Source organism: Apteryx rowi, unplaced genomic scaffold, assembly GCF_003343035.1.
Source record: "Apteryx rowi isolate R43461 unplaced genomic scaffold, aptRow1 scaffold_183, whole genome shotgun sequence".
Taxonomy (NCBI): Eukaryota; Metazoa; Chordata; class Aves; order Apterygiformes; family Apterygidae; genus Apteryx; species Apteryx rowi.
The window spans coordinates 1279188-1301509 of NW_020448119.1; the positions used below are offsets into that span (position 1 = coordinate 1279188).

Here is a 22322-nt window from a genome sequence, read left to right on the forward strand (position 1 = left end):
CTGGCCTGTCTTTCCTAAAAAGCACGTAGCCATCCATGACAGCACTCCAGTCATGCGAGCTATCCCACCATGTCTCTGTAATGGCAATGAGACCATGGCCCTGTGACCGCACACATATCTCTAGTTCTTCCTGTTTGTTCCCCATGCTGCGTGCATTGGTGTACAGGCATTTCAGAGAGGTGATTGAGCATGCAGGTTTCCCAGGAGGGGTACAAGAGGGTCCTCCGTAGCCACATCCCACACGCACTTCCCTGGCTGCATTCACCTGCTGGAGGCGTCCTGACTTGAGCTGTCTTTTGCCAGCTACCCTGTCACTATAACTCTCCCCTTCCCCCGTCTTTCCTAGTTTAAAGCCCTCCTTACCAGGTTGGCCAACCTGTTGGCAAAGACCCACGTGCCCCACTTTGTGAGGTGGATCCCATCTCTCCCCAGCAGTTGTTGATCTTCAAACAGGGTCCCATGGTTGCAGAAACCAAAACCCTGTTGCCAACACCAGCGGCGCAGCCAAACTGAAAATGGGGTATTGAAACTACTTTTTCTTTTTATTAATAATTCAGAATAAGAAGCTAGCAATATGTATACAGCATGTGCATAAATAAGATTTCCTATCATTCATGTACCATTTCTTCTATTAGAATATAATCTCTTCCTGATGCATCATTATCTCCATGTTTCTATAGTGCTGTCCAGGCTGGCATTATATACTGCCTTTTGCTGTTAAGCATTCCTTCCATTTAAACATTAAATAATAATTATGGTCACAATAGATTTTATTTCTAGGTTTAAGGGTCAAACAAAGAATTTTCAACTCTTAAAGAAAATAAGCACACTTTTCTAGATTTCTTTCCAAACAGGAGAGATTTAAAAAAAAGTAATGACTTTTTCCATTGATACAGATACCCCTTTTCCAACATAAGGAACAGTTTGAAGTAAAGCATGAAATCCCTTTCTTCAAATTCTAGAAGCAGCTAATGGAAACAGGAGTCACCATCTTTACTGTGAATCATCATCTTCACTGTTACTCATTTCTACTGTGAGCAAGAGGTGACAGGCTGGGTGGTCAAAGACCCCGAAAAGCCTTTAAAATGAAAGTACATAGCTTGTTTGATGCATTTTGGAAAGGTGACATGATCAAAACAAATTACATAAACTGTTTCTGCAATACCACTCTGAATACTTGTATTTGCCATGTAGCAATGCTGGGAAGAAAACGCAGTACAGGAAACGAAAATTATAATAGATGGTACGTTGTTACCACATGCGCATGGGAAAAGCTATAAGTTAGCAACAAATGGACAAGAGCACAAAAAAGAAAAAAAAAGATATTGTTCTAATGGCAGAACTGCAGACATCTTAAAATTCTGGATGCTAACATCTCTCAGTAAGAACAAACTATATGGATTTTCTTTCAATTCCTACTTATGCAATTTTCTTGCAAGCTTGATTATACTATGATTCCTAGATAACTTGATTTAATTAATACATATTTTTAACAAATATAATCATATCAGTTTACTAGTATATGATCCACTACTAATTTCAAGACAGACTAAACCAGAGTAGCTTTACTTGTTGTGAACTTTGGAATAAACACTACTTATGATAAATGGCAAAAGAAGAAACCACTGAAATAAACTTATTTTATTTCACTGTAAATCAAAATTTAAGATATGTGCTCACGCTAGTCAGTGTAGCACAATGTCTCATTTTAAAAACTCTCTAACAATAAACAACAATCAAATGAGCATTCAAGAAACTAGTGCCAAGAAATCAAGGAGAAAAAGCTAAATTATGCTCAAGTCGAACTGAAATGAGCAGTACTTAAACAAAGGCTTTATTTTTCTACAGCGCACAGAAATCCTGGGAGCAATTTTTGCTGTAATTACATCTACTTACTCTAGAGAATAATTTAATTTATCATAGAAGATAGAGCTGTTTTTGACTTAATTCTGCAGCCATTTCAGGAAGATAGAAGAGTATGGCAGCAGGAAGAGAAAACAGACTGCAGTAAACACAAATCAATCCAATGCTATTGTAAAATTTGCCCAAAGAGAGTCTATGATTACTCGTTAAAACCTTGTAATTATATTAATATGATGAGTGGGAGACTTGGTTCCATAGCACATGATTTGGAGTAAATAGTAGGCAGATAAATGCACATGAAGAAACTGATGTTCAGAATGTGTCTGTACACATGTAGAAACAGTAGGAAAGAGGAGGGAGAACCAAACCTACACTGGGGAAGCAACTGTGTCATCAGTGTATTTTCTGCCATGAAACCTGGTATGTTTGGTAACTACTGTAATAACAATACGAAACAAAAGTAATTACTGAGACACTGGCAAAAATGCTCAAGTTCTTTAACCTGAATGAATCTTCATTTCTACTTTAAAGCATGAGCATTTTCTGTTGGACTGTTTCTGTAAGTTCATCAGAATTTCTCCAGACTCATTATTATTGCTGTCTGTCTTTGTACTTCATTGCCAAAACATTACAGATGGCCTAACCTATACTTAAACATTGGCCACTACTTTTCAAATAAGATCCCGTGTTCAGCTGTTTCCAACTTTCTGCATATTAAAAATTTAAGCTCAAATTCTTCATGTTAGATTCCTCTTTCTTTGGCTGCTTACTTTTAATTCAGCAAATCACTTCAACCAGTTCTCAAACGCAGTTGAAACAAATGTTTGTTGTCTGTTTATTAATCCTTACAACAATTTGTAGGAAGCCTGTATCCTCCGTATGCTTTGGAATGAGGACAGTCAAGGAGGGATTTGAGACCATATCATGATGGCAAAAAGGAATATTCTACCAGCTATCCAAAACTGTTTATGCTTCAGCTTTTGAAGAAATAAACTTCACACAAACTCAATACAGACTTGTTTGAATCAGGCATCTAAATTCTTCAAATGTTCTCTCGGTCATGAGGCATAATCCAATCTAGAGCTGCAACAGGTTGAAATCCTATTTTTCTCTTGCTCCTTCACAACACTTAGATTTCATTGTGGTGCCAGGAAAAGAAACTGAGAGCAAAGAGAATTTCATTTAGTTGCATTGTGTTACTCCTGTGGGCACCCAAATGCAAGGAAAAGAGAAATTAGTTTAACTGGAAACCGAGCAATATGAGGAGCTGGATGAAGAAAGGAAACCAGAGAGGAGAGACAAAAAAAGATTCCAAGAACAAGCACTGGCTTACGACAGAAATGCAGAAGGGTCCGAATGGATGGTTGAAAAGATCAGTAACCACCAGCACATACTTCATTCACATATTGGAATAGAACCATGAATTCCCACATTTCACAATTCCTTTTGCTATAACAGAGCTGAAACAAAAGCGCCTTATCGCATTAAAAGTCAAATGCAAGTCTGAGGTATATCTCTGTGTTGGTACAACATCTGGCAATTACCTACCAGTCTAATGTTGGGTGGCTTAACCGTTTCATAAATTTCTTGTTTCCTCTTTGCTTCTTGACCTGATTTCACAAAATAAAGCAGACTTCCTCACCATAAGGATCTCTGTTAAACTTCTTACTGTTTGAGCTTCTATCAAGTGAACTCCCGCCTAACATGAAGATTTGCAATATAAAACTGATTATCGCTTATTCTTGTAACTCCCTTTTACTCTCAACTACCTTACGGGCATAAGCCACATGCCGTTTAAGAACTGCATGACACCTTTCTTTTCTATCAGCCTTGAAGCCAATTAGAATTTTGTCTCCAAAGATATCTGGGGAGAAATACCGCCTTGTCATAGTCTTTCCTGCTTTAAACTGTGTCCACAAAAGTCTCTTTTGTCTTACTGTGCAGCAACTGTTTTTGAGCTGAATAAACAAACTTTTGGCCACCAGGAATTCCTTAATGTTGGGGCAAACACAAAGCCTCCAGAGGACTAAAATCTGATACTGTAATTTCCAAAACTTCTCTTCTGATTCTTTTACAACATCTGTCATGGAAATTCAAGGATTCGGGGATGATATGTAAAATTCCAATGCAACCAGATTCTTTCAGAGGAAGTTAGATATATTCAAAATCAGGCTTATTATAAAAATATAGCAGCAACCTTAACTGAGAAGCAGGTTCTTAACAATAGAGTACTATGTTTTTTGAAGAATATGCCTTTACACTTTTCCAAGTTATTTGTAGTATCTGCTGAGGAAATCTAACGAAGATTAGAAGATGAATATCTTTAAGGAGAAGCACATAGCACGTTTAATGAACATATTAATAAATTTTATTAGCAACCATATCGTTTGCCTTGCTTACTATTTAGACAAGAGCCATAACTGACTATTAAGTACAAGCAAAACTACTAATTTTTTTCTCACTGCCACTCTGTTATTATGGATTATACTGTCAGAAAAGTCTAAGCAGACTAAATTGAAGAATTGCTTCAGTTACACTGTAGGGCACTGCAATGAAAAACAAAAGGCAAGAACTGAGTTGTTACAAAATAAAAAGTAGGTGATAATAACAGAAAATTCAATATTTCTGTTATGTTTTCTGAAAATACTTCCATTGGTGTATATGTACATTGAAATGATAGAATCTTGGGAATTGTCTTCCTTTCAAAATTACCAGTCAGACAGAAAAACATCATAAGCAGCCAAACATACAGAAGACAAGAACATTGAGAAATAATAATAATAAAAAAAATTAAACTACTTAAAATATTTAGCTCACCTTTCCAACAGCAGCAGCCACCCTGTTGGTCTCCCCTGCTCTTTGCTTTCATTGCAATGTCCAGCATTATGGCTGAAGGAATAGAGTACAGCAGAACCTCGCTAATTTACTTTACTAATTCACACACCTCATAATTTGCACACACAAGTTTGCCCCTTTCCCAACTTCTTAGGCAAAATCAAATTGAAAATGCTGCAGAGATGGTTTCTACCACTCACATCACAATAGTAAATATGCTACACGGTATTGACTAGTACACTATTGAGTATTATCATAAAAATATAAACTAAACTAGTCTAATAGAGCAAATGTATTTTTTAAAACATCACCATGTTTTGTGTCATTGACTTGCTTATTTGCAAACATTGACATTAATGAAAGGTCTCCCCATCAGTGAATTAGGGAGGCTCTACTGTACTTAAAAACATAATGTCCTCATTGATACCCTTTTATCTATAATTATCCTCAGACTATGTCACATGGGAATACAGCAACTATACTTAACTATGTCCTGTTATACATTGTAATTAGTGTCCTGTCGCTATTTTAACTTTTCAGGCTTTTGGTTTCAGAAGATTATATATTCAGTTTACTGTTTGATTTTTTTTTTCTCCTGCAAAGTTTTTTTTTTCCTGCAATATATAATACCAACTGAAGTTCAGCTCTGGAATAGTATTATGATATTCAGTGAAATGAATCCAATTTTTCACTCAAATTTCCAAATGGAAAGACTGATTATCCAAAAAAATCACAGACAAGACCTGTGCCTCAAACCAAAATCAGAAACAATGTTCATTCCTGACAGTCAATCTTTGGATATAATCAATAAATTACATGGCATTTCCAACCTGGGGTGAAGTTTGTCAAGTTTAGAACAGTTACCAGTTCAATTGTACTCAAACACTTCTTCAGAAAAAAATAAAAATAATAAAAAAGATAGTATATTACCATATTCAATTAATCAAATTGACAATTGTGAAAAATATCTTACTGGTCTGACATCCCCACATGAGTTGGTAAATTGCCGAGCCAAGCCAAAATCCAGCATATAACACTTCCTGCAGGTGCTAGGAAAACGTCCCATGGCAAAGTTGGACTAGGAAGAAAAACAAATACATACGCATATATATATGTATATATGAATACAGAGACATAATCATAGAAAATCAATGTTCTACTTTTCTATCCTTCCTTCCATATTTTCAGTTCTATTAAATTCCCATTACATTTGAAGAAAACATAGTCAACAAAATCAGACACTCCACTTAGTATGCCTGAACAGCAGCCTTTTTGGTCCAAATAGATTGTCAGCTTACTTTGCCACTTAGAATATACTCCTTTTAGCAAGAATTTTTCAATCATGTCACCCAATTACATTTTTCAATTTGGACCTTTCAAAAAACTACTAGGGGTTAACAGGTTCATATGAACCAATGCACTAATATCATATAACATTCTTGAGTATTACCTAAGTTAGCTCCTTTAACAAAAACTTCTTCAAAACCGCTAGTCACAACTGCGATGTTGAAACATTTCAGTTGAATTGGTTCAAGTCTCTCCCCCACCAAAATCACTTAAAATTGATTATGTGATATAGAAAAGATATAGCTAAAAAAAAGCTCTGTGAAATGGAATCTGAACTACACATCTTAGAAAGTTGCAAGTCCTATAAAACTTAGACAGGATCTATGAAACCATGAGAGTAGGTAGTTTACACTCTTACAAGTAAGTTATTTGAGTTTTCACAATATACTCAGTAATATCACAAGGTAATAGCACATACTCATAACTTGATAATCTGCCACTTCTGTAAAAGATACCAAAGAAAAAGCATGTTTTGCTACATTAAACAGTCAAAAAATTTATATTTTATATGAATCATTACTCATCATCATCAGAGCATCCAGAAAATAATGAATAGGCAATATACAGTTATACAAGAATCTTTTAAATCATACTGCACTGCTACAGAATAGACTATAACTGCCTTGCTGAGTAGAAATGATAGATGTGACAACTTTTGTGTTTATTAAAAAAAAAAAAAGCAGCAATCACCTCCTTAGTTAAGGAAAGAGGAAGAACTAAGTAGCAAATTAATGATTTGTTTATTGCGGTTATCATTCAGAGCTTAAAAATTGTAATCAAAATACATCTTTGGAGAAAGAAAGTCTTTCCAAATTACCTTCTTATTTGTATTTAGATAGATAGTCTGAAATATTTTTAATTGAGGGACAAATTACAAGAAACTTGAAAATAATTTTTAAATTTTCCTCTAACCCAGTATTTCAGAAAAACCGAGTATTTCAGGAAAACTTATCTGCACTGAACTGTAATTTGAACAGCTGTGTGAATAGAAGCAGCTACAATTCAGAGATAGTATGATGAAGGTGCATAGAAGCCAGAGACAAACTAAAAGTGCTCACAGACCTATGTCTCACCATTAAAGACAAGCACAAGCTGGAGAACATTTAAAATGTTTGAGAACATAACTATTCTAGATGATAAACGTGCATTGAGAAAAGGATTAATAATAAACACCAAAGGATTACAGTGAAAAATAGCACTGAAGAATACTACACATCAAGAAAGACTGGTGACTGGTTGGAAAATCTTGCTGGTTCATAAGAATGTGTTGGTTTAATCTCCACAGCAGCAGCCGCTATTATTATCCATCACAGACCAAGTCAAAACCTACATAGGAAGAACTGTAACAAGATCACAGGAACATTCAGGAGTTCCTTTAAACAATGTAACTGTTATTTGTTAGGGTGAAGCCTTGCTTGTTTGTTTTTTCTTTTAATATGCAAGATTGTCCATGCTTGAGCTTGACTGATTCTGAAGGTTACAGCAAATAAGGTCCACATGGAAAGACCTAACACTGAGATACTTCAAAATGGCAAAATACTTGTTCCTGGCTCGCCATCAAAATTATTAAGTATCGTACATAATTTCCTAGCGTTTGACTACAGTACTTTAATAATTTCAAAGACAGAAAGGAGCAAATTTCTCATTCAAAACTTGAATGGCTTCCACCATTAAAATCTTTTGCTACAGCTAACTCTTCCTCTCCTATTTCACTCGACATTCACTGCTTCTATATCTTGTCACTATTAAATGAAATCTTGGGGAGAGATCAGGGAGAACACACCATTCATAAAAAGTTGCAAGGAAGAAGTGATGTAAATAAAAATGCTTTAATTCACAGAAACTTACAAAAGCGTTTACGTAAATGTAATTCAGCAGGAAATTCTCTCAGATATGCCAGAGAGGTTTTCTAATAGATGCAAATATTGCTGGATATAAAACTTATTTTTTCCTCATGATACCTTTTTTTTTTTTATTCAAAGCTCTAATGATATTTTTAATACAGAGCAATATTAAAAATAGCTGATGGAAGTGGAGGAATAAACTCAAAGAAAACCTGAAAAAATATAATAAAAGATTCTATTTTGCAAAAGAAAGCACGATGCTATCAGGACGACATTGTCCTCATGAAATTTTGACAAAAAAACCCCTCAATTTACTGGACAAAGACAATAATGCTTGAAGAAGAGAGCACAGCACAAATCAAAAAGGAGCATCCTCTCTTTTGTTATGACACAGTTTTTAAACCTATTTGAAGAAGGATGTCACTGTGCAGAATGTAGGAATGCGGTGGACTCCGATTTTTTCTTTTCTGTTATCTTCCATATATAAAGAACTTGGGTCCTTAGCATAAGTACCTTCATTCTGTCCTTTGACATACAGGCACTTCTCCCAGGTTTTTCACACCTGCTCAGAAGTTACATGTAAGCAGGTCATTATATTAGAAGCTCATTAAGGAAATAGATAATTTAAAATATTTGCCTTAAAATACAGATACAGCTTAGTAGTCATTTGCTGAATTTATTTTTGCCCAGAATAACCATTTTCTCTGCATTTCAGAGAAACTAATAACAAAACTAACAAATGGATTCAAAGTGAGCAAGATGGGGGATGGGGGGAAGTAGGCAGACTATCGTCCTTAAAGCATTAATTCTTGAGATGTGGTGCAAAATATACATCTCATTAAAATAAATCCTTAAAAAATAGATTAAATTAAAAATTTGTGAGAATAAAAAAGATGTACAAGCTATAATTACACCATGTGGCCTATAATAATCTTAAATTATTAAGAATGTTGAATTATCTGGCAAATGCAATACATTTTTCAACTGCTAACATATCATCTACTAACTTATAAAAATTGGATGGCATTAAGGCAGCTATCTTTTTCTACAAACAGGACAATGTCTTAGACAATATTTAAAATACTATATCAAAAATAGATTCAGATAGATGTTTCACTAAAAAGAGTTTGATAAAGACAGATATTATATCCCCCCTGATTTTCATAAGCATCTCCTCAACATTCTCTATTCAAGGAGTACACATACTTTTTGAGTTTGAAAACTGAAAGCTGGAAACACTTCTAAAAATTAAAGTATAATATCACTAGAATCGCATAATAAAGCAACTGAACAGTTTTCTATTTCAGTCTGTCTTTCCTTTCCTTCTTTGCTACAAATGTATTAAATATTGATTAAAAGGAAATGGATTTTACATAAAATTGCTATTAAAGAGCCTATAAATATGTTCTGCAGATAAAATCTATTTCCTTAGATTTATTATGTTAAAATATTAATTCCCATTGGCCAAACACTAATCATACCTTATCTTGTGACAAATACTCTTGATTGTATGATGTTACAGATGGGGGTTGGAAACGTTGACTAGAGAAAATTGCAAGATGAACTACCTAACTGGAGACAGTTGTGAGGAAGACTAAGATTATCGCTGTTGCAAGCCAACATTAATTAATAGGAAAATTCTGTGCTGATGAATAAACATTTAGTTCTCTGCCCTTATTCCTTTTTTCATCTTAACATCTAATACAGCACCCATTCTTACTTACGCTGCGATCCAATGTCCGCATATTAATTAAGCATTTTGTTTTAAAGGGTGGACTTACTGGCTTTATGTCTCTGTGTAGGAATCCCACGGAGTGAATGCTTTCAATAGATTCCAAAATCTGCCTCCCAAGCCGCAGAGTGGTACTGATGGTGAACGTTCCTCGAGACTGGCTCCGACGCAGGTCTGCCAAGTTCCGACCCTGATCAAAACAAAATTTTCAGAAAAAAAAAATACTAGAAGACCAACAGTCACAGACAGCATAAAATCTTCGTATCCCTTCTTTAGTGTTTAGTGGTTAAGCATGGAATATGCTCATTACCTATTTTTATAGTCAAGGGTAACACACCTCACCTAAATGCAAAGAGGAAATGTCTCTAAGTATCTCCAAGATTAAATTTATAATCTATTTTTGAAAATATGAACCTTAGCATATTTCTGCCCCTAAGTAATATGGACCAAACTAATGCCTAGTAGAAGATTTTGGTATATTTCTCAATTATGTAATGTTTGTATATGGTACACTTGAAAAAAAGGTCACAGAGAAATACTCACAAAAACTTTTTTATATTCACTTCTTCAGGGCAAATACCTTATTTGTTTTATTATACATTATGTCTTGGATGACTTAAACAGATATAAAGAATACTATGCAGGATATGCCTCCCTATGATGTCAGAAACAGTTGGTCTGTCAAAATAACAGATGACCAAGAATATATACTAGAACACATATCTTTTTTCATATTCAGCAAGATGGTAAAGAACAATAATTCCATAATTTTAAATGCTAATCACCCACTTTTCCCTTCTTACAGGAATAAGTATTTCAGTTAACTGAATGAAGTTTTTAACTTGCAAGGGGCGTTTTCTTTACTTTCATCCAAAAAAGCCAACAAAATGAACAGACAAATATGCTATATTTTAGACTATTTTCAAGTCAAGTCTTTAAAGGAATGTGGATTATCTCAGAATACATCATAGTTCTCACTTTAAACACTCAGGCTGTTCTGAGGATGCAAACTTTCTCCTTTCTGTCAGAGAATTATGGAAAGGATATCATAGGATAAGGATACAAGGATATGTTCCATTTAGATTAGCTCACGACTACACATTTATGATCTTTGGTCTTTCTTATTGATCAGCCTCTAAAACGTCACTGGTATTTTCATATAGTTTTGTCTACCGTAAAAAAACACAATAGCAAACTTTGAGCTCTGTTTGATACACTGACCTGCAGTTGCATGACCACATAGTTAAATCTGTCATTCCTTCCACATCCAATGAATCTACAGACATGATCTTTTCCTGAGAGAATAATAAGACACAAGTTAGCCAATAACAACAACATCCTGTAGTTTTATTCCTTTAAAAACCTAGCAAATGACAAAAAAGATAGTTATATTGCTCTAGATATCTTCAATTAACTTTAATAAACAGAAAGAAAAAAAACACAGTACAACAGCTGTAAAACCAATAGCAGTTCTACCTCCAATTCAAGAAAAGTTTTCTCCCATAAAATATAGCCCTACGAAGACCACTACCATTCCATAAATAAACATGCATGGCAACATGCCTAAAGATCCACAGATCTGAGCTATTTTGGATGAGGAAATGGTTATTCTCTTACAAAGCTGACAGTTTGTTATAGACAATATGCCTAACCACCATTCCTATTTTTCTATAAACTGCAACTGCCATGAGGAAAGAGAACAGTAGTAGTTACTGGTGGGATTTTTTTGTCATGTTCTGTAACATAAAATTTGTAGATAACATATTTCAACTAACCCAGTTTATGAATATCTTTTTCTTGAATCTGATCTTTGCTGTTTAGATACAGAAGACAAATTCAGCTTAGGTACACTAAAGCTGGGATAAMAGGACTGTAGTAGTTAAAAATCACAACCTGGTTTAAATGAAATTTCTTCAGAGCCCCTCCTCTCATAAGAGAAAACCGTGGAGAAGAGCGCTGATCAAAACCAGTCTCTTTCCTCTACTGCAGTGGTAAGTCAAAGATAAGATTCTCCAGACAACCAGAGGAAAAGGCAAGCCGGGGACCACCACAGGGAAAGCGGCGGGGCAATGCGAGCCCAGGTCAATCAGGTATCTGGTTTCATCAACTTGGAGAGAAGCTGTAACACTGTCCTGGGAACAGTTATGACTCCACTGTACAACACAGGAGAAAATTGCAGGGTTTAAGCCCCAATCCTATTTACCTTCCCTTTATACACCACCAAAGCTACAACTGGGAGAAAGCCAATGGTCACAGGTATCCGGTAAAACTGTAAAATTTGTGTCACTAAAGGTTTTTTCCATGAATTTCTAGTAATCCTGAGGGTAAAGAATATCATCAGTAGAAAAAAAAAGAAGTGTTAGGAGAAGAAAATCTAAAACAAGATTTCTGTTAGCTTTGGAGGACTTTTTGATACTACTCCATTCACAGCCCCATCAAATCAGTAGGACTTGGTCCTACAGTTTCTCAATATTCTCACTTCATTTGTCTGAAGAATGGTTGCCTATTTATTGCCTTCTTAGGAATCTCCCTGGCACATACAGTTAAAACAGACGGCTCTACTTCTATAAACAAAGAAAATAGAATAGGATTCATCAAAATAGTTTATTTTAAAAGAATTATTTTGAAAGAAATCTCTATAATTTCTGCATATATATCAATACTGAGCCGTAAGTAACACTGCTTTTCCTCCACTTTTTCCTTACACCCATTTTTTTAAGCAAGATAAGCAGTATTATAGACAATATAATCTTATGAAGAAAGGGATTTGCAGCAAATTTCCCAAGATGAAATTCTGTATATTCGTTGCTGCACTTTTTAGCTAATGAACTCTCATCTCAAATATATATAATTCATTTTTCAGCCACTATGGGTATACTGGAGGAACATATTCAGAGAAACCTGTATTACTTCACTTTTCCTTTTTCCTTTTTTTGCGGGGGGAGGGGGTTGGTTGTCAGATTTTCATCTGACAAATGCAATACATGTCCCAAACTTGGTTTGTTCAGGGAAACCACATTTTGACTGGAGCAGCAACTCCAGTTGTGTGGTAAATTCTTTGGAAACCAACTTTTATAAAAATCTAGGGAAATGGCAAAGTACCCAAGTAGGCTCTGTAGACATTATTAAAATAAGAGCTCGATTCTCTTCCACTCTAGTGTGGCTCTAGCTAGCTCTAACACCTCCACAGATGCCAGGAGTTCCCTTTCCCTCCACATGTGACACCCACGAGCCAGGCACCTGCGGAGCGGGGGCAGGAAAGAGCATAGGGGGCTGAGGAGTTGATGGCTCTGCCCTTGAAAAGGCTCCTGGGGAGCAAGGCAGCCTAAGCCCGGGCCTGCAAGCAGCTCGGTACCACTCACGCTAGCTCTGGGGCCTGCACCAGATGCCACCCATCACTGCGTTATGCCACAGAGCTGCAAAAGCGTGAGATAAGTCTGTAAGGGGGTGCGAGACGGAACCCAACCGAGCGAGTCTCACTCTCGCTGAGTGAGATTTGATAAATCTGGCTTCTCAGATCCGACTGTATGAACTGGAACAGATGGCCTAACAACATGGTTTCAAAAAAAATAAAACAAAAAAACAAAAAACCCCCACCATCTGTTGCAGCAGATTTCTTTAAAAATCTGGCAGCTTAAAGAGTTAAATAGTATTCTAACAACAAAATTTAGAAGATAACATCATTGCCAGAAAAAGCAAAAAAAGAAAACAAAGATGTAATCCATGACTAAGCTATATTAAACAGCCGTACCAATGAGCATAATAGGCATTTTAAAGTGCATATAATTAACAAAAAAAACTTGCTCCTCCCAACTCTTTTTATTGGAAAGTTTTCATAATTGAGACAGAAGCCATAGAACTACTTCTACATACTTAAACGTGCTTTGCTACTTCAGGAACTTAAAGCAGCTTTTTTGAGGTTTTTCATTACTCACTGTGCTGCATACCGATAAAGCTATGACTCATTTCACCACTGCAACGAACGACCACACTGTTTTAATTTTCAAAATTTCTGAAAGCAAAAAATAATAAAAAATAGTACATCCTTGCATTTCTGCCAACAACTGTTCTCATTTCTGTTTCACCCATTCTGTGAAATAAGACTCTGACCCAGAAACTCTAAAGCACGCTTTTAACTTTGAGTGCGTGAGTAGGTCTAGTGAAGAAGCCAACATGTCTATCTACCTGCTGTTTTGCTGGCCTGGGACCAAATTACACCTGTTTTCTAATTCTGTCCTCAAAGCCTGCTTCTTTAAGATTTCCACAGGAAATTATACACTACAGTAAATATATTTTTAAAAAATTTAGATCCACACTTCAAAGAATTCTGAACGATTCTGTCAGGCCACTTGAGCAGTGAGGCAGAACCCATGCCTTCGTTACATACTATTCACACATCAGCTTTCCAATTATTTGCACGGAAAGGGATTTTCACGACAATTACATTCCTTCCTCTGATTTGAATTATGTCCAAGGTAACCAGAACACCTTGAAAATGAGAGAACACAAGTCCTTTGAGAAAAGGATAATAATACACACACACACACACACACACACACACACACACACAAAAGGGAAAAAAGAACAAGATAATCTGGTCTCAGAGGACGTACACTATTAGAAGGTAGTTAAAAAAATATCCTACAAAATTGTCTACAATTTCACCTTCTCTGAACCAGTGACTCTGCAGAAAAAAAAATCTTGTCAAAAAGAAGTAAAATTTCTATATGGTAAATGAAGCAGTTAATTAAAAACATACTCTTCAAGAAGCAATGACACCTCATTTTTGTCCATTTTCCTTGATTTTCTTCAAGTTCAAAACTTTCAGCTTTTGCACACTGAGAACTTCAGAGGTAGAAAAATTAGTGGAAATTCTTGCTGCTAGGAGCCAGGAATTTATGTAAAAGTTTTCTCCACCGTAATCCACCACTCCGATAAAAATCCTGTGAGTATGGTTAAAAAAAAAATATGTATAAAAAAAAAAAAGTATCTCTTCATACTATAGATCTCAGTATATCTCAAAAGTACCTCCATAACTCATCTCTTACTGAAGTTACTTTCCTGATCGACATTCAACATATCAACACGATACAACATTCCCTACCTAAAACTGAAGTGTGACACTGTGCTGTGGAACTCAAATGCCAAAGTCCACTTCCAGTAACACTATCACAGAACCACAGTGGGTTTTTTTGTTAATGGGTAAGAGATTATTCAGAGAAAAAAATTAAGTAAAACTATCTAAAACCTGAATTGTTTTCTCACTAGAAAGCCTATCAAAGGAGCTCCTTCTAAAGATTTTTACACGAAATCAGATTTTCAGTTATACAAAGATTTCAACTTATTGTCTTGCTTTCTCTGAAAATTAATATTGATAGAATAAATAACAAAACAGAAATATCGAGAAGCTACTGCAATGCCTCAGTGGATCTGTTTTCAGTTGTTGCCTTCTTCTGTTGTTTCCATCTGGACAGCATTGCCCATGATTCTGTACAGCTAGGGACTCTTCTACAGGAAGACTTCAACAGGAGTTACACTCCAAAAGTGTAAATTTTCACTCAAATATTAATTTTTCCACAAAAAGTAAAAAAGTTTTAGTAGGAAAAAAAGCACCTTTTTAACCTTTGACCTGAAAACTTCACTATACTTATATGCACATTAGGTTATAATGCAACATTTTTTAATATAAACTGAGTGGCACGTAAGCCCTAAATAAGTACATAGGACTCCAGTTATACAGTCAAATATAGGCTAGGTTTTCACAAATGAATTGGCATTGTAGAGTCACAAACATTTCAAGATACTATTTCAGATATTAGTATTTTCCTTATTACTTTAGCTGCTTCAGCTACACCATTTTAGAGACTCTTTGGTTTTCATTAAAGTCAAACTTATGTGCAGAAAAAAAAGCTTGAAAAAATAATTCTAAACATTTAAAAGTCCAAGAGTTACTGAGTATTTGTTTCTTCAAAACTCATGATTTTTAAGGTAATTTCTTTCAAGAACCCTGATCAAGGAGTTCTAAATTTGGGATTGGCAGTACCAGAATTTACTTGCATGAGTCTCTGGACTAAAAATTCTAAAATTCAAAGAAAGCTAATATATAGCCACTGAATCTTCTTGGTCCACTATATAATACTAGATGTTTTTGTGAAATTCTTTAAAAAGATACAAACATGAGAGGTTAAAATATTCATAGTATAACATATGACATATTTGCCCTCTTAAATCTATAGAGGCTGTCAATTTCTGTTGCAATGTGACCTTAAGAGCAGATTAGGCAGCACCATATGTCATGCAGATTTTGTTTGTTCAAACTAAGGGTTGGAGAAAATTTGGCTGCTGACAGAAACTGATATATTCATCAAAATCTTCCAGACTCAAAATAAATTGTTAAAAAAAAACCCAAAACACTTTACAAACTTTCTATTTAATCTTATATTTTGAAAAGTAGTGAAGAGAAGCCATTGTATTTTTCCCTTTACTGATAGCTTCAGATATTAAAATATGATTTTTAAGCTAATTAAGTAATCTGTTCAAAGGTACACCAAAAGTGACTAGTCAAAGCTGTGGTTCTGAATGGTCAAGCAACCGAACCCAAAAAGTATTTCAGAATTCTACATGTCAATAGATCTTATTTTTTCCCTTACAAGTTGAAGGATTTAAAAGGGTGGTGGTGGGGGGTTGCTATATTTTCCATTACAACAACACAACAACTTTTACAAGTATTGCCAAGAATAAATAAATAAAAACATTCTTATCCTGGATCCTATGTGAAGGACCCTCAAATATTCAATACTAGTCCAGAAAAAGAAGCCATCTTAACTTAACTCGGGAAATGAAAAAAGCTTTTTTTTTTTTAATTTAAAAAAAAAAAAAAAAGGAAAAAGCCTAGAGCAAAAAAAGATAAGGAGAGCATGAGGATCCAGAATAAACCATATCTGAAAATCAAGCTGACATAGATTTTGAGAGCAACTTAATTTTTATTGTTTTGGATTTTCATATCATCCTGTTTCAAAGAACAGGTTAGCTGTATCAAAACATTCAGAAGCTCAAAGAGCCTGGTTTTCTTGTCTGCCAAGCCTAAACCTAAAGGCTTCTACCTCACTCCTGAAGACAACTTAGTTATTAACTGCAGAAATGGGGAACATTTAATCAAACTATAATGAAATAGAGATTAGAATGAATTTTTTGAAAAAATACACTGACATGCTACTGCTGGTATATCTAGGGTACAGCCCTACCTTGCAATTTCTTCAGCACAGCTACTTCCATTTTCAGAACTTGCTTTGGCTGCTGGGCTGACTCGACCTTCAGCGCCACGTTTTCCCGGGTAAGCAAGTCCAGGGCGTCGTAGATTTCTCCAAATCCTCCACCTCCTATTTTTCGCAACTATATTGAAAAGAAATAGCAAAAACAAGTTTAAAAAAAAAGGGGAGAGGAGAAGAAAGGAAACAAATCATCAATATTTTTGTACTTCCTGCCAAACTGTAAACAATGTCATATTACTAATAATTTTTCAATTAATATAATCATATTCTTTGGTAAGTAAAAGAGCTATTGAATACTCTACAAAAGTATGGTTAACCACAAAAAAATAAGGAAGGGGGTTCTAGGAAAACTAGTTAATACACCTGACCTCCGCCTGCTTTAAACTTTAATTAGCATTTAATATGTCATAAGACTAAAGTAATATTCCCAGCATGAATGTGACTAAAGTCATCATGCTGAATATATACTTTCCTCAAATAGCCACATACCGCCCAGAGACCTTCAAATAAAAATGTAGTGATATTTTTAAAATGCACCATCCTCTTCTTTTTTCAAAAATATGCACATTGAACACTAAAATTTTAAAAGTGCTTGGAGATATTGCAAAGAGCCAGAATTTTCTATTACATACAGTGAAGTACACATAAAAGCTAAATTGTAAATTATAAGAAATAGCTATGGTTATCTTTAAATATCTTTAAATGCTGCAAGCATTCATGATTTACTAATTCCATTCTTATTAATAAACATACTAAAGAAATATGCAGCCAGAGAAACTGTGTTAAGAGGAGGTTAAAAGGAATGCCCTTGGCATAATTAATTAGTATACAGTACATTCAGTGTAAATACTAACAGTTGCGTTTTTACTTTGCTTTAAATGTTCACAGTGGACAAAAGACCTGTCTATTTTTCAGTATCAAAAACTAGAATGCATTAAATTTAACATTTTCATACTGTGATCTCCCCTGTAGAAACTGATAAAACAGAAAAGACAATATATTTTACCTGGAAAGGATTGAGATGATTTTCTAGATGTCATTTGAAAATGTAAATTTGCCCAGGTCATATGGCTATAACATATTAATTGTAATCTAAACTTTCTGGGGATCTGGAGATCAGCAACATGCTGACCTATCTTCAGGGTCTGAAAATGAAACTAATGTCTCCTAATCCAGACAATCAGGCATCTGACTGAGAAGGAAAAACATTTTTAAAAATAGCCTAGGCCCCCTAAGAAGAAGGAAGAAGGTAACAGATGAAACAAGATATACTCATGTTGTTTACCTGCATTTTTCATGTTGCAGGAATTTTTTCCGTATGCTTACAACAATACTCAGTATCTCATCACCCATTTTGTGTCCTGAAGATCTTTTACCATCGCAGGCAACTGTTACTTCAGTATTCTAAAGATGAGGAAAAGATGGTCCAAGCCATGTAGCACTATCTACATTATTCACTCCTTCCTGCCTCATTGCCGATTTTAAAGAGCTGCATAGGACAGAGAGAACTAGCTACAGAACTAACCCACCTAATATCTGCTTATACTGCAGTAGCTGTTGGTTGCAAATCCAGGAAACCATCTCTTGCTACCAAGCATACTAGTGACTGGCAAATTCCACCTTCTCTCCTCTCCGCAGCCCTTTCAACTGCCTCCGAGGCAGCACAACAGACATGCCGCAAACACCAGCTTAAGCCTGGGACTCCTCAACCTGCACCTTTCAAGAAGCTAACAAGTTCAAGCACAGAGTATAACAGATCCTGGGTAAGAAGCTTGTGTCTTTGGATGTGACTCGTTTAAGGTACTAGTCAAGTACAAACCTAGATTTAAGTCTGAAATGATGACAAACCACAAAAAAGAGAAACCTTCCCTGAGTCGCATGAAACCAAGTCAGTACCACTTGGTTACATTCAGATGTATTTAATATATGCAAACTGTTAGTCCTTACAGAAGGGACATTTAAATATTGGGAGAATAGAAGGTTTTCATGGGATTAAAAAAAACCCCAACCAACTAAACAAACAAAAAAACCCACAAAGATGCAGTTTTGTGACTAATTTGGCCATTTAAAGATTGTGCTTTCCTGTTCCTCCTCTCGGACAGGTAATTTCGTTATCTTTCCTGAGCTAGTACCAGGCCTCAGACTGATAAACACAGACATTGATCTGACTGCAAGCCACAGCCACCACGAGCACTAACACAAGCAGCTCAGAGAGTGAGAATGCATGGCAAGAAAGGTGAGGGGAGAAAGGGAAGAGGTGGCACACCCTTTCTCACTGCAGTACAGGCTTTTAGTAATTTATCATACAACTCCAATTTACCAACTTGGAGATGCAGCCAGCCTGAGAAGAAGCATCACAGAGTTTTTTTCTGTTTGTGTGCTTTGAAAAATGAACATAACCCTAACAAAATAAACAGATCAATTTCTATCCTCAGATAAAGAACACCAGAATCATTAACACACATCCAATAATAATGGCAGTCAATAATTCCAGGCACAAATGAGCTTCACTTTAATGGTAGAAAAAGTATTTTCCATGTCCTTTAACACTAGGTCAACCAGCACCATCAGCAATGAGCTCGTATTTTCCTTGGTTGTCTTTTTGTTGCCGATGTCCCTACAGAAGCCTTTCTTGCTGCCTTTCACATACCTCATGAGTTTCAAACTCCAGCTGAGCTTTGGCTTTCCTAAACACCCACATCCCAGCGGACTCAGGCTGTGCCTCCATTTTCCTTTTGGGTAGCCCTTCCCCTCTTGCACCTCCCGTACGCTTTCTTTGTGCTTTTGAGTTCAGACAGGAGTTTTCTGTTCAGTCATGCTGGCCTCCTGCCATGTCTGCTCAACCTCTTCTCCCTTGACAAGGACCACGTTGCCCTCTTTCACACCTGCACCGCATCCTTCCATCCTGTACCTTCATTTCAAGCTTCTCCTATTTGCCTTCAGCATCTCTCACCCCAAACTCATTCCCTCCATCCTCTTTTCTACCGCTATTTCTTTGTATGCTTCAAATCTAAAGAATGTAATTTCCAACGTTGCTTCCTTTGTGCTTTCTCCTACAAATGCATCCTGAATACCCTCCTTAAACTTACCTAGAAACAATTATCACTACATTCAAGTCCCTCCAGGTCAGGGTTTTAACAAACTTTTTCAGAGGCAAAGAAGAGGGAGCAAAAAAGACAGATACAGGATAAAAGCAAATGCTAATAGATACAGATGCCAGCAGAGAGAGTGCCACCAAGGCAAAAATCTTTTATAATGTCTTTTCTGTGCTTACTTTTCAAACTATAATCACCCTAACGAATGTCTACATTAAAACTAAATTTAATTTAGCATAGCTTTAAAAAAACATTAATCTCCACAAATTCCAGGTATGTTTTTATGATTAGAAAAAACAAGACACTGAACAGCAAAAGTTCTAAAAACTGTACTTCTACTGCAAATCTTAAATAGTTGTGAGAATACATTATTTTGTTGTAACCAGTCAAAAAAGGAAGGTTAAAGAAAAAAATCTCATGCAATCAAACTACAGAGCTGCTATTTCTCAAAGGGAAAAATGCAGTGAACTGGAGACTTCCAGTTCAAACAAACAAAAAGAACAAACAAAAATACTACTAATAATTAGAGCCAGTACTCATTGCCCCAAAACTTCAAGCCCACAGGCTTATACCACCTCTTCTTTCTGCACAAGGAATTTTTAAAGCATTCCATTACTTCAAGAACATTAGCAAAGAAACATCAATACTTCATAGTCTAGTAGAATATTATTAAACATGTTAAAATAGATGTGTTCAGCACTACAGAATTTCTGAAATTTGCATGCTATTGTTTTTTCACTGCTGTACCCTATGAAACCCTCCAGCCAGAGAGAAATATATCACCTCAGAGGCCATTAAGAAAGTACCAGTATTCGCTAGAGAAATTGAGGAGTTACCCACAGACAATGTTTGATATTCCTCTGTCTGTAATACTCAATTTGGAAAACATACAAATTAAAATGTAAAATCAGATGAGGTGAACAGCCTGCTCAAAATTTTCCAAAAGACAACACAGTGATTTGTTCACCATTCCTCAGTATCTAAGGAAAGAAGATGAAACTGAAGAAAACAGGACCACTGTCATGTATTTTAGACAACTGAGTAGTTTTGTGAATAGTGTCTATATTACTGTAGGGGACTAACAACACAATTACTGCAATATACTGTAAGTTCATAGATAGAAATACCTGAGGAAGAGCCTAACCTTTCAATCTGATAACACTATCTAGAATTCAGCTAGCATTCAACTACAGTCCATTAGTCACCTGCTCAATTTAAGTCACTTGTAAGGAAAAGAACACAGGACTGGAGTGAAAATAGCACAAAATACTTCCCAGCAATCTATAACAAATTCACATGAACAGCAAAAGACCGAAAGCCAGAAAAATATTGCAACAGAGACACTAAGAAATATATCAAGGGCACTGCCAGTCTGTCTGCTTTAGCAGCTAATTTGTCAGGTAAAATTATCAGTTAATATCAAAGGTATCTCAACAGTCCGTATAAGCCAGTCCTGCCAGGAAATTTCTCTTAATTCAGTCTATTTGTCAGTAAGCTTAAGGCACAAGAACCTACATTTGAAATATTTTAATAGTGCTGGGCGCTCTAGCATACCATGTCCTGTCTTTAGTTAGAGCCAATATCTAGTGCCAGAGGGAAAGACAGAAAAGCAACCCCAAACTCAGTTTTGTTATGTAACAGTGGTGGAGGACTAACAGGGAGATTTCATTATGACCTTAACAGACAACCAGCAGAAACCTTAAAATACAGGATTAATATAAAACAAAGACGAAGCAAAAAAATAGTGATTCAGTCACCTGTCACAGCTTGCTAAAATCAGAGAGACCTGGGACACCCAAAAACTTTTACAATAAACTGGCTTATTTTTTTTTTTAATTTCCCAGAAATCCTTATGCAGAAAAATACTAAAATTATCATGGAATGGAGAAGGAACTGTGAGAACCTGGCTTGTTTTTCCTAGCAAAATGGTTTAGAATTGATTTATTTCTCTCTGGATGTAAATCAAGGACATAAAGACCAAAAGGGAAAAGAACTTTTTAATGTAAAGGCAATACTGGCACACAATCAAATGGATATAAACCAAATAATATATTTATATAATATATTTATAATATATTTAATAAATTTATGCTACAAAATATAACAAGCAAACAAAAATCATTTCTAATTAAATGAGCAGCAAGGTCCTGAAAGAGTTTCTTATAAGGGGTAACAAAGCTCACAACCGACTAGTTTTTTTAAGAGAGTGCCTAATCGATTTCCAAAATGAACTGAACGACAATCACCTGCTGATTAGATTCAATATCCTAACGGGATTCTTCCAGTTATGCTTTTAACTGGCACCACTAAATTAGGATTTAAAAGCTTTTCTGAG

The 22322-nt window shown here is 35.6% G+C and overlaps 1 protein-coding gene across 1 annotated transcript in view; it reads right to left on the bottom strand.

Moving 5' to 3' along the window:
• The window catches only part of TTBK2 (tau tubulin kinase 2), a 96622-nt gene that overhangs the window by 61208 nt on the left and 13092 nt on the right, over window positions 1–22322 (bottom strand). The window contains exons 3-7 of the mRNA XM_026061686.1: window positions 16866–17013; window positions 10843–10916; window positions 9671–9811; window positions 5672–5776; window positions 2160–2168 (exon numbers count right to left, since the gene is read on the bottom strand). Of these exons, the coding sequence (XP_025917471.1) occupies window positions 2160–2168; window positions 5672–5776; window positions 9671–9811; window positions 10843–10916; window positions 16866–17013 (477 nt within the window). The remainder of the gene's footprint in view (window positions 1–2159; window positions 2169–5671; window positions 5777–9670; window positions 9812–10842; window positions 10917–16865; window positions 17014–22322) is intronic.